This window comes from Panthera leo, chromosome C1, assembly GCF_018350215.1.
Source record: "Panthera leo isolate Ple1 chromosome C1, P.leo_Ple1_pat1.1, whole genome shotgun sequence".
Lineage (NCBI taxonomy): Eukaryota > Metazoa > Chordata > Mammalia > Carnivora > Felidae > Panthera > Panthera leo.
The window spans coordinates 100,506,615-100,523,597 of record NC_056686.1 but is presented as its reverse complement, the minus strand read 5'-3'; the positions used below and the strand labels follow the sequence as shown (position 1 = coordinate 100,523,597).

Below are 16,983 nucleotides of genomic sequence, written 5' to 3'. Positions count from 1 at the left end.
TACATAATATAGCACATTATTTGAGGAAGGGTAGGAATGCTTCACATGGAAAACTATTTAGAGGTAGTGGCTCCCTACGGGCTGGATGGCAGAGCCCAATGGAAGAGACAATATTGGGAAAGGATGAGGAACAGATGATCTACAAGCTTTGCAGTTCTTCTAAAGTTAATCTCTTATCCAGGATTTCTATTTCTTCTTCAGTCACTTTTGGTGACTTTTGTTCTACACATTCATGCATGACATTTGGATTTTGGATGTCTTTCGGAATGAAATTAAACGGTCGTCTCACAATAAATGCCCATTCCTGAGAGAGATGTATTAGCGTCTGTCTTTATGATTATAGTTTTGTCTATTTCTCCTGTTAGTTTTGCATGTATTGTGTGTATATGTGTGTATGTCTAAACTTATTTTTGAATCTGTATTTCAGAAGCATCCTTCTTAATGCATTGTAACTTTTATCAATATGAGCAAATGTCTCTCTGTGTTCCCCTTAATGCTTTTCACCTTGAATTTTACCATGTTTGATATTAATATTGTTGGATAGTCTCTTATACAGAAATTTACTGATAGGACTTTCTCAATAATTTTACATGTCAACTAGGAATTGTGTCTCACTATGTTAATAGAAAACGGACTACAGTGGCTAACCTAATAAGGGAATTCTTTTTCTTCTGTAGTGACAAATTTAGAATTGGGCAGTATCTCAGGAGTAGTTCAGCTACTCACCTAAGTCATCAAGAAGCTGGACTTTCTCTGGCTTTCTAGCCAGCCATCTGCCACCCTTTTATTTTTCTGCGTCATTTTGATTTGTAGATACATGTCTTTTCAGTGTTACCTTGGATTTTTCCAGCTACTCTGAGATCCTCTGTCTTTGAAAGATTTTTATAATTAATTTAATAATTAATAACAATATTTTAAAACTTTATATTTTGAAGAATTAATCTATTCACTTCTATTTTTATAAGTGATATGTTTGGCCTCATTCTTACCATTTAATTTTACATGCATATTTCTACTTTAGGATTAATCCCTTTTCATCCTTAGATTGAATTTTCTTAGTTCATTCTTAGTGTGTGATGTTTTTAAAGTTATATATTCTATTAATATCCCTATAGAGGTTATCCTTTTAAATCACATATTTAAATATTTTTATATTGTAATTGGAACTAATGAGTATGAATATCATTCCACAGATGTTAAAATTTTTAACATATTTTTACTTACTCCCAAGAAATCGCCATTTTGAAATTGTCTAGAAATTTTATTTCCAACTGTTAAGTAATATTTTTAATCACAGACAAGTAGCACAAATAATTATTTACATTTAATTACAAATTGTACTTTTTTCTTCCTCAGCCCTTTTATTTATATACCATACTGTCTTCTTTCTTGGATTTATTTTTTCAATGCAGCTGGAGTACATTTGTGACTAATTCTTTCAGAAAGTATCTGGCTGGGGAATTCCTGAGTCATTGCATGCTGAAATATTCTTTATTTTGTCATCTCATTTGAATACTGATTGGGCTGTGTATGAGTCTGTGTTCCCTCATCATGAATAAATAGCAAGAACTCTAGGTTTTGTTTGAAAGGCAGACGCATCGAAAGGTTCTGAACTGAGAGAGACATGATCTGACTTTAGAGTGAAAAACATCTCTCTGTTCTGTGTTGAGAATAGACTATAGGGGGTTAAGGGTAGGTACAGGGAGACCAGATGGGGGGCTACTGCAGTCATCCCAGCAAGGGGCGATGGTGACTTAGACCAGGAAGAGAACAGTGAAGCAAATGAGAAATGATTAGATTTTGAATATGTTTTAAATATGTGCTTTAAAAAATCATTTGGATTTCCCAACAGATGCGAAGTGGAGTGTGAGAAAATCAGAGTGGTCAAGGATAACTTCAGGGCATTTGGGCTGATCAACTGAAGTATAGACTTGCCATCAGCTAAGAGAGGAAGATTGGTTCATTTGGGGAAAGGTTGAGTTTGAGATGTCTTTTCCCTTCCCAATGAAGATATTGAGTACCTCAAATTCACAGTCTACGGTTTTCAGTTCATTTCTTTAAAAGGGAATCAAAAATGAGAGAAAACTGTGAAACAGCCTGACTATAGAAACCCTGTAGCTTTATTTTTCAAGCCTTAGGCCTCACTTTCACACAATCTGACAATAACTAATCTTGATTATCCAACCTAAATATTTCAACTTACTTCCTCCAAAACAACTCTCTAAGGACACTCAAATGTTGTAAGTATATACAACATTTAATTAAAAATAATTACAGTCATCCACATAAATAGAATGAATGGATTTGGGAACAAATATGACTGACCCCTGGTGAGCAACAACTCACAGATGTGAGCCTAAGTGCACATGCAGCGTAGGGCACAGTATTTACAGCGTGGGTATTCCCAGGCCGGTAAGTTTACAGCAAGACTGGAGCATTTCAATTAATCCAGTCAGTCAATTAGCTATCGTCACTTGAAAGAGTTTCTATTATGCTATAAAATTGCTCTAAAAAGAGATTGTACCATATTACTCTCCAGCTAACAGTGCTGAGAGTGACTGTTTCTCTAAACTGTCATCAACTCTTGGTGTTATTAAACTTTTGAATCCTTGACTGGGTTAGAAACATCTCATTTTTAAATGTGCATGTCTTTAATTGTGGATGAAGTTGGGCATTGTTCATATGCTCACTGGATATTTATATTTGATGACTTTGTACGAATTACATCTAGGATATAATTGAGTCTATTGCATTTGGTATATGGGCAATTTAGGATCAGTTCATTTTTGCAAAGTTTATTTGCATGGTTGGTGTCTTAAGTATTACTGACTTTAACAGTAACTCGATTGTCATTTTGTCTTCTTTGCTTTTTTTTTAATTTTAGGAATTATTTGGAACTTGTTGCAAACTCCATTCAAGATTGGATCATAAAAGAAGAAGCCATATATCAGGAATCTAAAATGGCTGAGGAAATCACTAGGACCAAGGCCGAGCTGGAATTGAAATATTCTGCTACTACCAAAATCACTTCTAACAAAATGTATTCTGTTAAAAAACCTAAAAGTAAGTCACTGGTTGAACTTACACATAAAGTCCCAAGACATTCTTCCATTTGATAATTGAATCAAGACTGAATATTTCAGTATTAAATCGAGTTGCCTACAAATTTCTGTGACTCTTTGCTTTCTCTAAAAAATAGAATAGCTGAGTTCTAAATATGATCAATTTGGTGATGGGATAATGGGATATTTGTCTTATATTGATGCCACCTCCTGCCAGATCTGGAAGATTCGATCTGTCCTGCAGATTAAATGTGATGTTAGGGAAATGCCGGAAGTCTTCATTTTGGTAGGGTTGATAGTTTCAGCTAAGATTTGTTGACAATATATGAGGCAAATTCGGAGTCAGTATGTTTCCATTAGAATACTTATAGATTCCAAAAGGGAGATTAAAACAAGACATTTCTTGGAAGAGCAATCAGAAGAATCTCAAGACTAATTGGGAGTAGGAATCTAGAAATAAAGGGAAAATGGATTCTTGAGGATTTGTGACAGGCACCTAACAAGGGGTGGAGTCAATACATATATTTATTTTTGTTGTTAATTTCCATGGCTTTGATGCTGTTGGGGAATGGAGAAGAGAGTGAAAAAAAGAGGAAGGGTACTTGATAAAGGAGTAAAACAATGAGGTAACCTGTGTGGTAAATAAGGATATCTCACTAGGGAATGGTTTCCATGTTAATAATATTCATTATTTCTGATAGCATAAGTTGAGAATGGTTTCTCATAAAGAAGCAAAGCTATATATTTCCCAAAGATTTTGCAACTTCTGTCAATTACCAAAAGAATTTGTGTTTGACTTAATTCTAATGAATCAGTCACCATCCACTCAAATGGTTATATAATCCATCCATCAGTTTGGCCTTTCTCCTGACAGGGGCACAGAAGGACAGCACTAAGTATCTGGGATGCTGGGTGGGACTATATGAGAGAGGTAGGGGTACCCTCTCACAATAGTGTCTAGGGCCACACTTGCCTATGAGCAGGAAAAATTGCCTTTTCTTTATTCTGCTTCTGAACAGAACCAAAAGTTTAATTACTATCTAGATGCTGTTAAATCCAGAATACGGTTAGTTGGAGATTGAAATACACTTGGTAGGTATTGCATTCAGTTTGAGACCTCTTAAGTGAGGAAAGTTGTAAATCTTCCAGACAGAAGGACTATTATAGCAAGAGGAGGGCTTCAATGTGGAAGAAAAAGTTAGATTTGTTCTTTGTGGTCTTAAGCTAGGATTAATTAGGTTAAAGCTCTATGGATAGAGAGTCTACTTCAGTAAAAGCTTCAAGGTCTCAACACAGAATGGAATGCATTCTCCCCGGTCGTTGAGTTCCTCATCCTTGGAGGAGCTCAGTCCCACTTCAGACACCCACTCTGGAGACAGCGAGAAGGAGTCAGGAATGAATAAATGGAGAGTTGAACTTGATAGCCTTTGAGATCCCCTACAGTTCAGACATTTGGTCCTTCAATGAACCTTCGTCGTAGAGAGTCACTAAGACGTTTAATTTTCTCTGGCTTTAGGTAACAAAGGAATGAGCAAAGGAGAGATAGCGGATCAAGAAAAAGAAAAAGAAAAAGAGAAGGAAAAGATTCCTTTTATTTTAGAAGGCTCTCTCAAGGTAATTCAAGGAAAGACAGATGACACTGAATATTTACAAATTCAAATTTATTGTGTGATAGAGAGTTTGTGTGGTGGAACAAAAGTGATCTTTTTTGCTAACCTCTCAGAAATAATTGAATCTGCAATGAAATAGCAGTCTCCCCACCAAGCTGTCTCCCCCTCCAGATGATAGACTTTGAAGGAATTCTGTATCATTCATTTTTATAAAACCCAAATCCAATGTGGTGCCTTGTTCATATCGTCTCTGTTTCTGCTGCAGGTGTTTGTTTCTTGTTTCCAATTTTTAATAACAAACTTAATGTATGCTTTTATAAGAAGTCAAAATTACTCTGGGTCTCCAAACCCCTGAAAATAAGAAATATTAACAACTTGGTATGCTCTATACTTATACATTCATGCATACACAAATATAAAGAGGGTTTTCATTTGTTTGGTTTTGATTTAGATTTGGTTTTGTTTTTTTTTTTTTACTCTTCCACATACTATTTTTTTTATAGCAAAGTATCATGAATATCACTTCCAGATAATATCTACAGATCTAACTTATTTTCAAAGAAACGTTGTTAGTTTAAATTTGGATAGATGTAAAGTATTAATTTCCTTATTAATAAGCACCATTTATTTTTCTATTTATACAGAAATATTTTACTTTTATGTAGTCAGATCAACCATTTTTGGCTAAAATTTAAGACACAATACCACATTTTGGCAAAGGTGTGAATCACAGTGAATTCTCATACACTGGTGGTTGACATGTAAGTGGGCACTTCCGCTTTGGAAAACTGGGCATATCTACTAAAGTCAAGCAAACGATTTTCTTTTCACCTAACTCCTAAAGATATGTTCCACTCCTAAAGATATGCCTAACAGAAATGCATGGATGTGCTCCCCAAGACACATGGACAGAGTTGTTCTTGCAGCATTATTTTTAATTCTCCCAAACTAGAAACCATTCAAATATACATCAGTGGAATGCCTAGCGTGGTTTAATCATATGATGAAATGTTATACAGCTCTGGGAATGCATGACCTATAGCTACATACAGAAATACGGATGAATCTCGGGGCACCTGGGTGGCTCAGTCAGTTAAGCGTTCAGCTTAGGTCATGATCTCACGTTTGTTAAGTTCGAGCCCCACGTCGGGCTCTGTGCTGACCGCTCAGAGCCTGGAGCCTGCTTTGGATTCCGTGTCTCCCTCTCTCTCTGTCCTTCCTCTGCTCACACTGTCTCTGTCTCTCAAAAAATGAATAAATGTTTTTAAAAATTTTAAATAATAATAATTACAGTAGATTTTTTGTAAGCTCACATACTGGGTAGGCAAGAGCTGACTTCCACACCCCCATTAGTATCCAATAAACCACAAAACAATGTAGGTTAATATTGGTGAGCCTCCCTAGCTTTGTGGTCTTAATGGTAAACATCATTACATGGCAAATCTTTGAGTTTATTATTAGTTGCTGCTTTACTTTATTAAAATTTAAAAATGTATGTTGGTTTTTCTTCTTTATTGATATATTAAAGTATGGAGACTTATTTAATAATAGGAATAATCTTTGCATTTTTAAAGCAAACTCCTCTTCAGCATTTCCTAAAGTTTAGTCCTCATCCCACAAAGACATGTATTATGAATGCCTAGGGGTCTCCAGGGAGAAGAGACTTAAAAATACAGATGCCTTCATTCCATCTTAATTACATCTTTGTGAGTCAAATCTAGGAATTTTAATTTTGAATAATCTCCTAGAACTGTCTTTATGCACATTATAGATTAAGAATGATAGCACTATTTTTTCATGGCATGTTATTATTTTAATAAATAACTGGGTTTGATCTGATAGTATTTTATCTAGAATTTTTGTGGCCATGATGAATGAATTATAGACTTTGCGTTGTTACTAACAAGCATCACTATTAGGTATCAACATGGAAAAAGATCACTGGAGTTTCTATTTACTAGCAACAACCAATTAGAAAATGTAATCGAAAACAAATATCATTCACAAGAAGAACAAAAACTATAAGGTGCCAAAAAGAATAATAAAAGATAAGCAAAGTCTTTATGGAGAAAATTACAACATATTATTGAGGACATTTCGCACTTCATTAAGTGGGAATATATACCATAGTCATGGATGAGAAGATTCAACTTAGGAAATAAAATATACTATAAAATCAATGCTATTCTTATCAAGATCCCAACAGAGTTTTTATGAGCCTTAGAAAACCAATTCTGAAATTAATAAAGAAAAATAAAGGGATAAGCTCTTTCTTTCAGGTAGCATTTAACTGTCAGCTTACATCTCTTTATTTTCACCTTGCTGTGTGTTTATATTTTAAGCATATCTGTTGTACAGAGGGACTATAAACTAGATTAAAAAAAAAAATCCATATCTGGATGATCTCTCTTTTAACAGGAGAGTTGAATCCTTTTATATCCTGCCTTTTCTATGATCCTTTTTTCCACCTTTCTTACTTTATTTTATGTTGAATTTATTTTGTCTTTTCATTCTCAATCAGTTAATGATGGCAACACTAATTTGAAACCTAAGTGAAATGTTGTCCTCCCCCAAAAAACAATTCTATTTTTCTTATTAGTAGACTTATATTACAAAAGAAATTTGTATTCAATGACTTGTTAAAATATTTGCAAAAATTACTTTCCTCGCTTACTACATAAGTACCTACATAATGTCCTCAACTTTGCCTCTAGACCCAAAAGGCCTGAAATATTAACTATCTGGCCCTTGACAGAAGTTTAAAATGTATGCACTCTATTTCTACTAGTGGTTGCTCTAGAATCAACTTGTATATGTAATTTAATGAAGTCTAAACTTAATAAAATATCTTTACTTTCTTCCAGAACAATACAAGGACCTATTAATATTATTTAAAATTTGCTTTCCCTCTCCCAACTTATATTTTAAGTTTTATTTTATCTTTTCTTATTCCCACAAACTGAACATTCTTATTGTCATTGTTTTACATAGTCAGTGTTATTTAGCTTATCATTTGTTTGTCAAGCATTTCTTCTCACATTTTATATTTTGGAAGTATTTCCTTTAAAACTTCTTTTAGTGGGGGTTTGTAAAACCCTCAGTTTTTACTTACCTAAAAATTGGCTTTTTTTTTTTTTTTTACCTTTAATCATTAAATATGGTTTTCATTTGTAAAATTCTCAGTTTTGTTTTTTTTTATATATCTTCTTAGTACTCTCAAGATATTGTTCCACATTTTCCTGGGTTGACGTTGTAGTTGTTAATAAATTGTTGATCTAATTTGTCATTTATTTATAAACAGTTTACCTTTTCTTTTTAAAAAAATTTTTAAATGTTTATTCTTGAGAGATAGAGACAGCATGAGCAGGGGAGGCGCAGAGAGAGAGGGAGACACAGAATCCAAAGCAGGCTCCAGCTCTGAGCCCAACGCGGGGCTGGAACTCACGGACTGTGAGATCATGACCTGAGCCAAAGTGGGGCGCTTAACCAACTGAGCCACTCAGGCACCCCAACAGTTTACCTTTTCTCTCCAGCTGCTTTGAAAATACTCAGTGGTGTGCTGGAAAATGTTTAGGAATAGCTCTCTCAGGAAAAAAAAATAATATGTTTATTCTAAATTTTACTGATAACATAGTGCGTAGAGCACACAATGTACAAATTATAGAACATACTACTTTTTGTTATAAATTCCATTTAGCCAGTTGATTCTCACAGAATACTTTCACAGATTTTTACTAAGCTCTTAGTCAACCTGTGATTACAATTGACAAACATTCAATATGAATGTTGATTGATGTTTTCATTGATGTGAACAAGTATAACAAAAATGAACAACAAAGGAATAGGTCTCTCTCATTCATCAATGACATGAGCAACTTCTTTGCTGAATCAGATAATAATTTTTATTTATTTATTTATTTACTTTTTAGTATGTTCACCGCTTCAGTTTATTACAGTGAAAGGATACACATTAAAATCAGCAAAGAGAAGCACACACAGGGCAAGCAAGGCCTATGAAAGTTCCAGCCACAAGCTTCCTTTGTTTTCTTCCAGTAGAATTGTGTAGACAGTGCTTATCTCTGCCAGTAACAGTGTGTGACTACATGCATGGAGTATTGACATATAAGAAGCTCACCCAAACCTTGGTGTCCAGGGCTTTGTTGGGGGTCCGTTACACAGACATGACTGAGGGACCACATGGTTGCACTGTGTCTAGCCTCTCCAGAGGTCACGCTGATAGCACATGGCTCAAAGACCCCACTATAAATTACGTTATAAATTGCACTATCTGTTGTAGTCCAAGGCCCCCAAGTAAACAAAGACACTCATCAGGCAGGATGCTCTAAGGCCTTCGAGGTAACCTCCCATAAGCTGGGCAAGAGTCTAACATTTCTCTGGGCAGGGTTAATTCTTTACTGCACAGGTCAAGCCCTAATTCTTGGCCCAGGCTTTCTTAGAGCAAAATAATCATATTTGGTACAGCAATAGTATCAGTATGAATATGCCTAACACTTGGAAGATCCAGTATGGAGTAGGGATAGAAGTAAAGAAGCAACTAAGCCATCCTATAAAGTATTACATACATTTTCACATTTCTGTAATACTTTGATTATTTGTTCCCCCCTTTAATCCAGTATTATTTGTACCTTAGGATAATGTTGTATAGACTATTTGGCGCAGAAATTAGCTGAGAGTTAGCAAAATCCATTTCTTCCTCAGGCTAGTCATTTTTCCGTTAATATTACATCTGAAGGAAGATTTGTCTATCTCCTAGTACATTTAATCATCAATATCAGTATTATGACTTATTTACATATGGTAATTGACTACACCAATGCCAGAGTTACACCATATTGCAGTATGGTTATGGTATAATTCAGTTACAGAAAAAAAAAAAAAAACAACCCGGAATTTCAGTGGTTTTTGGTATGCCTTCCTAACAGAATCAGTTCATGAACAGCTATTATGGACAGGTGTCATTACAATTGGCCATGACTCATTTATTTACAAGTCAGTTGGGGATGAAGCTATATGCTCTGTCTCATTTTACAGACTTGTAGTGAAACTGGATTCTGTTGTGTGCTGTTATACAGCAGGGCTTACTTTCCATCTAAAAGGACACAGGTGGTATCCAAAATAGTTACTTTCCTTGTTATTTGTACTACCAGATATCTTATTCCAATCTATTCCTGGGGCAAGGGCCATCAGTGCTCCAGTGTAAATTACAAGTACTCCATAGAATTTCCGTATCTGGAGACCCATAAAGTTCCCATAGGCATGCCCCACTGAGCAGCTACAATGGAGGGTCATCGCCCATGAGCACTTCAGGCTTCATCTGTATTAAAATAGTAAAAAAGGTGCTGTTGGATCAGGATACAAACACTTTCCCAACATGGGGTCCGAGCATCATCCAGGATTATTGTTTTACCCTTCCCAACTCTATTAGCCTCCTAAGGCTGCCGTAATAAAATGCCACAAGCAGGGAAGCTTCCAGGCAACAGAAATGTATTGTCTCACAATTCTGGAGGCTAGAAATCTGGAAGCAAGGTGGTGGCAGGGTAATTCTCTCTCTGTAGGCTCTGGGGGAGGATCCTTTCTTGACCCTTCCTAGCTCCTTGTGTTTGGCAGCAAGCCTTGGTGTTCCTCACTTGGTAGCTGCATCACTTTTTAGATACTAGAAGAATATTTCCTCAGTTTATTGTACTACTAGTTACAATGTAACAACTCCAAACAGAACACTTTTAAATTTAATCTGCATTATTAACATTTTCACCATCACTTTCATGACTTTGGATAACCAACAGTCAATTGGTCCGTGCTTTGTAGCATTTGCTGATATGTGTAGTATAAAAACTCCCATCAGGCCATCAATATGACGTCGCTGAATGCAGCACTGGAAGCATTATGCAGTCGCACACCATTACATTGCACGCATATTATATCTATGATACAGATATAATTGATATAAATAACATCAAAAACATAGATAATAGGGAAATGTAACAAAACAATTAAGGCGCTAAGTTTTTGCTTCAGATTCTGTGGCTCCCTCTCTCTCGGACGCACCCCGCTCATGCTCTGTCTCTCTCTCTCTCTCAAAAATAAACATTTAAAAAAAAAAAAAAAAGAAGAAGGTGGTAAGTTTTGAGTATTTAATGTCTTTGTTTTTAATATGTTGAGTGTGCATTCGTATAATTTAATTTTAAATAATGGCTGTAGTTAACAGCCAGCTCGCAAAATTCCTGAAAACTTACCAATAAACTCTTTCCAGTCAACCTGAGGTAGATCCAGCACACGACCATTACTGCCTGCTTTTAACTCTTTGGCCTTCCTGACTGTTAGGATTTGTGTCTTTCATCAACTCTGGAAATGACTCAACCATTACCTATTTAAATACTGTACTGCTTTTCTAAAGGTCTATTCCATTTCTAAGAGGGCTTTCAAACTCATTTTTACTGCCTATTAAAAATGTCTTATTTCTTATTTATACTTTTGATCCTTTCTTCTCTTGAAGCAAATTAAAGACTAAGCAGATTAAAATACTTATTTTACATCCTCTATTTGATAATTCCAATACCTTCAGTCTTTGCAGATATGTTCTCATAGTTTGTTTCTTCTCCAGATTCTTGCTTTTGGCTTACTTCCTCACGTTTTGTGATTTTCATTTGTGAGCTCATATCTACCCACAGTCTTTTTAGAATACATTTTTAAGGCAATGTACATTTTGGCATGCTGTGAAGATAGACTTGTGGTTAGTTCTCAGGGAAGACTCCTCCCACCCCACCTCACCTTTCACGCAGGGCCAAGGAAGCAAGCTAGAATTCATGGTTTTCCTGTATGGGGAAAGATAAGTTTTTAGTTCACCCAACAAAGGTGTCATTTTTAAAAATACCTGCTCTATTCATAGGTCTGACTCCCATGTTATTGCTCTAGTCCCATCAAAACTCCAGTTCTAGGCCTCCAGGGATGGGCAGATAGCCGTCGGAAACTTCTCTCCTCAGTTCTCCTGTTCCTTACTGGATTAGTGCTTTCTCATACCTCTCAATTTGCTGCCAGCCCTGCTATGCACTATGATGATTTTATATTTTACCTATCACTTTTGAAATATTTTGTGCCAGGAATGTTTCTTTGAACATCTGGTCTGCCATATTGCTGATTAACCATGTTTACGATCTAAATTGGGGATTCAGCTCATGTGGAAAAGTATAGGAAGCAGGGAGACCAGCTAAGAGGCTGTTGTAATAGTTCAGGCTGAAGATAAGAAGACCTGCATTAAAGAAAATTGCAGCAGCGGGTGAGAGAAGCAGCTGAGTAAAGGGTAACATCTGAAGAGCTTTGGCAGGGTGTAGTACCAGGAAGTTGGGTGAGAGAAGAGAAGCAAAGCTAAATGCAGGGTCTCCAGGTCAGGATGTTAACTTGTTAGAGATACCACTTACAAAAAGCATTTGAAATACTCTCCCAAATGAACCTGAGTGGGATCTAATGTGTTTCAAAATCCCATTAATTTTTTTGAATGTGTTCACAGGCATGGAAAGAAGAACAAGATCGATTAGCAGAAGAAGAGCGCTTAAAGGAAGAAAAAAAAGCAGAAAAGAAGAGTAAGGAAACCAGTAGAAAGAAAGGCAAGGAAAAGGTAGAGAAAGAAGACAGTAAGCTTGTGAAGAGAAAATCTTTTTTGAAGGAGAAACCTAAAGAAGACCAGCTGAAGATCCCAGAAATAACAGAGGAGCACCCCCAGCATCCAGAACCTGGGATTGTTTATCCGGTAAAATCGATGTTGTAAGAAGCCTCTTTGGGTCCTTACTCATTGTTTTGGGAGAAACACAGCTTCTGTGGAAACACAAGTTTCCCAGTCTTCACTGACCCCACCGAAGGCCTTGGAGTTTCTTGTAGCAAAGATGATCTCAGACCCTACTCCACCCTCTAATGCCTAGGATGTTCTTTGTAGCCAGTCACCAAGATAGGAACACCCTGAGGCCAGTTTTCCATGAGTGCCCTGAAGCCAGGTTACTAAGGGCAGGAGAATGGAGATTTGACACAAAAACATTCATTTAGGTTAGTGTAAATAAGCAACTATGAAAGATCACAGTGAGCACAGAGGTTGGCTGTGTTTATCTCCATGACAGGACCTGCTGAGTAGACACCCACGTTTTTTGCTTGTATGCTTTGGTAAAACCTCTCCCTCAAGCAGTCTTACGAAGAAAACCTAATGGGAAAGAGATGGATGGAAAAGAAATGAAACAGCCCTTGTCCTTTCTAGCAGCTACTCTAAGCCAGTTCTCAGATGTTAGCATGCATCACCAATCACTGGGAGCTCTGTTAGCAACGTTTAGTAAAACATGCCTTTACCATAGGACTTCGTAAAATGTAGTGTGTCAAAAAATAAAGAATAAAGTGTCAATATTCCTCAAAATATCAGTTCACTTTAAACAGAAAATTAACAGCCAACAGAAGAGAAATCGATTTCTTCTCCCACTGCTTTTCAGTAGTACAGTCATTTGATTTGCACTAGGGTATCCGGGCGCTCCAGTGAACAGATTTTAAAATCTTGGACCTCCTTTAATTCTGCCTGTCACTGTAAGACCACAGGAGGTGCTAAAGATAATATGGACATGGGCCTCTGAGTCTGCAGAGTGACAGACATTCATTTAGCAGAAATTGAGCTTATGGCGACTGGAACTGGCTCACATCGATGAGCTGATTCTTGTCAATTGCAGCTCCACACTCAAAGCATGATTTTTCCCTTGTAGTTTCGTGGATACAATATGGGAGAGGTACCCATCCAAATCTCTGGAACAAATTCTTACCTGTATCCTTCAGATGGAGGGCAGATTGAAGTAGAGAAGACAACATTTGAAAAAGGTACATTTTGAAGGCAGCTGGTTAATAGCTTGGAAGATAGTAAACCCTTTCAGGTGGTCTCGAGGTCTTGAACCATGAGTGTGATAGGTGAGGGTGGTGATGTGGCCACTGCAGTTTCTTATGCGCCACATTCAGGATTTCCAGACTTCACACTCTTCTGTTACAATCGCCTGCAGGGCACGGGCCAGCTGAGAGGTTAACTGGGACGCTCTGTGAAGAAAATTCCAGTGGTGAAAGTCCTAACATATTTCTCTATGATCGGGAAATATTGTAACCGTAACCACAACAAGCAAAGAGTTAATTAGTAGTATTAATTACAACACGTAGTGACATCTCAGAAACCAAGCACATACTGTGAGTTTACAGCAAATTTCTGGGTTGGTGTCTGGAGCACAGAGTTTGGGGGCCTGCCGCCGAGGTCAGTTATTTGAGCTACAGAGAAGTTGCTTCTGGATTCAGAAGCCTGTGAGTGGGAGAGGAATCTGGCAGATGCACTGCAGAGGACCTAATCTGGAAACAGCATGAAGAAAATGCATATTTCTTCCCCGGGAACCTATCAGGGACATCTTTGAAGGCTTATCTTTTCACTGCCCCTTAAAGATCTCTCAGGTGGATTGGAGCTAGCTGGTCGTCTCTGAGAGATGTGAGGAGGTCCGGGAAGACCCTGTGTAATGTCCACAAGGTTATGCCCCCCGGGAGGGGGCAACACGGGCTCCTCCTATTCCCACACTCCACCTGATGCCAGCCTACCCTCTTCTCCCTCCTCTCCTCCCCTCCCTACCTCCCTCTCTCTCAGTCCCTCTCTCTTTCCTTCTCTCTTGTCATCTAATAACAAGGCATTTAATGAGGAAATTATTACAACCGTTAGATGCTGTTCCCTGTGTGAAATCATGGCTCAAGCAGAAGCGTTATTAGATAGTAAGTAACTGCCACATCAAATAAAAGATCACACCAATAATTTTTAAAATCAAAAAGGCTGAAAGTTATTCAAATTATTTAAACAGTGCTTGGTGGTACAACTTACATCAAATGTCAGGCCATTTTATTATATAAGGTTTGTTTACTGGAAACATGGCAGGGGTTGTTATTAATATATAGGTACACATATTTATATTATCATGTGTTTTAGTATTTGATATTTTGAATATCATCCTTGGGTACAGGGTACAATTAGTAGTCATTAAAAATGGAGCTTAGAATCACATAACTGAGAAAACTACTGGACTCAAGTTGTGTGCTGTTATGTTCTATTTTCAATAACTATTCCTTGCTCTCATCGAGATTTGAATATGCATACGTTTATTAGTTTCAAGTGGGTCACAGTAAATACAGTAATTTTATCCTAATCCTATCAGTTTTTGGAGATGGTCGCCCTCTCAACATTGAAAAGAATATGCTGAATTTAAAAAAAGAAGAAGAAAGCTGAGAAAGGGGACCAAAAACGAGTCAGAACACTAGAAGAGAGAATGGGCCGTTAGGAAAATGCTTATTTGTTGCTATCAACAATAATAACTGCTATAACTAATTGATGTAATTCTTTATAAATTGTAAAACCCTTTCACATCAACTGACTCATGTGATTAATCACAAAATTGAGTGTAGGTAGCCTCAGCCAATGTATTTTCTCTTCTGTAATTTGATGAGAAAGTCTGCAAACAGGGGCGCCTGGGGGGCTCGGTTGGTTAAGTGTTCGACTTCAGCTCGGGTCATGATCTCCAGGTTCATGAGTTTGAGTCCTGCATCAGGCTCTGTGCTGACAGCTCGGAGCCCGGAGACTGCTTGGGATTCTGTGTCTCCCTCTCTCTCTGCCCCTCCTTTGCTTGCACTCTGTGTCTCTCTCCTTCAAAATAAATTGAGATTAAAACAAAATTTACTTTAAAAAAAGAAGAAGAAGAAACTCTGCAACATCTCCCTGATCCACCTGCCATTCATTTCTGGGATTCCACCCTCACTCTCTTCCTTTAGGCATCTTTTTGTAAACTAGTGATATCCGTAGGTGTTTCCACTCCCTGGAGTACATTCTATGCTGCCTTATGTACATGTCTTGTCAAGCGCCCTAATGGGGTATGACCAGCAAGCCCACCTTCTATCCCCTGCTTTTCCCCAGGGCCAACTTTTATCAAAGCGACTGTGAAAAAGGACAAGCACACTTTTATAATTCATTTAAAAGACCCTAAGAAAATTGTGAAAAAGGAAAAAAAAGAAGAGGATAGTTCTTTGGAAGATGAGAAAGAAGAAAGAGAGGAAGAGCAAAAGCTTGACACAGGCAAGTGGCTGCCTCTTTGCGTGAGTGGAAGTTAGCCCTTGCATGAGTGGAGGTTGGTCTTTGCCTGAGTGGAGGTTGGTCCTTGCATGAGTGGAGGTTGGTCCTTGAGTGAGTGGAGGTTGGTCTTTGCCTGAGTGGAGGTTGGTCCTTGCGTGAGTGGAGGTTAGTCCTTGAGTGAGTGGAGGTTGGTCCTTGTGTGAGTGGAGGTTAGTCCTTGCGTGAGTGGAGGTTGGTCTTTGCCTGAGTGGAGGTTGGTCTTTGCCTGAGTGGAGGTTAGTCCTTGCGTGAGTGGAGGTTGGTCTTTGCCTGAGTGGAGGTTGGTCCTTGTGTGAGTGGAGGTTAGTCCTTGCGTGAGTGGAGGTTGGTCTTTGCCTGAGTGGAGGTTGGTCCTTGTGTGAGTGGAGGTTAGTCCTTGCGTGAGTGGAGGTTGGTCTTTGCCTGACTGGAGGTTGGTCCTTGCGTGAGTGGAGGTTAGTCCTTGCGTGAGTGGAGGTTAGCCTTCCAGCAGTGCGTCAGACCCATGCATCTGACAGCAACACACATGCATCGCTACCACTTAGTGTAATTTTTCCAGATAGTAAGGCAAGCGCTTTGCCATTTTGCTTATGTACATTTTCCCTGAGGTAATGTGTACATACCCTGCACACACAGCCCATGATAGTGGGCTACTCACTTGGGTTTTGCCCCATCTGGATGCCCAGCTCTTGAGTCCAGTTGTCCCACAGAGTCTATATAGGTGGCTGCCTTTAAGTAGCAACATTGTGCAATGTCCATCCTTGTCTGAATCTTTTACACAACTTGTACCAAGTGCGATCTCTAGGACTTGGGTTCTCATTAATTCATTTCTCCTAAAGCTTTAGCTTTTCTCCAATATTCACTACAAATGATGGGGTTTCCTTCTGTGCTCTATCACTTAGTTTTCCCCATTGTATCACATTTTTTAGGTTACAAGGACAAGAGAGAAATCCTATATTTAGTCTTGAGTGTCTCTACCTCTGGTAGTTGGGAGCTCCAGGTAGACGTCCTGTGATTATACACCATGAAACGTCCTGATAACACTATTTAACATCTCCAGGCAGCACCACCTGGGAAGACTAAATGCTTCCTGCCCAATGTGACATGGATTATACCTGCAAAAGGGCAGAGTCAATCAAACGTTTTGAACTCAAGTTACTAATAAAAT

General features: G+C 37.9%; 1 protein-coding gene across 6 annotated transcripts in view; it reads left to right on the top strand.

Moving 5' to 3' along the window:
• Positions 1-16,983, top strand: part of SPAG17 (sperm associated antigen 17) — a 239,608-nt gene that overhangs the window by 117,914 nt on the left and 104,711 nt on the right. For all 6 annotated transcript variants that reach the window (XM_042953607.1, XM_042953611.1, XM_042953606.1 and 3 more), the window contains exons 19-23: positions 2,885-3,063; positions 4,579-4,676; positions 12,198-12,437; positions 13,423-13,534; positions 15,642-15,800. In XM_042953607.1, coding sequence (XP_042809541.1) covers positions 2,885-3,063; positions 4,579-4,676; positions 12,198-12,437; positions 13,423-13,534; positions 15,642-15,800 — 788 coding nt within the window. The remainder of the gene's footprint in view (positions 1-2,884; positions 3,064-4,578; positions 4,677-12,197; positions 12,438-13,422; positions 13,535-15,641; positions 15,801-16,983) is intronic.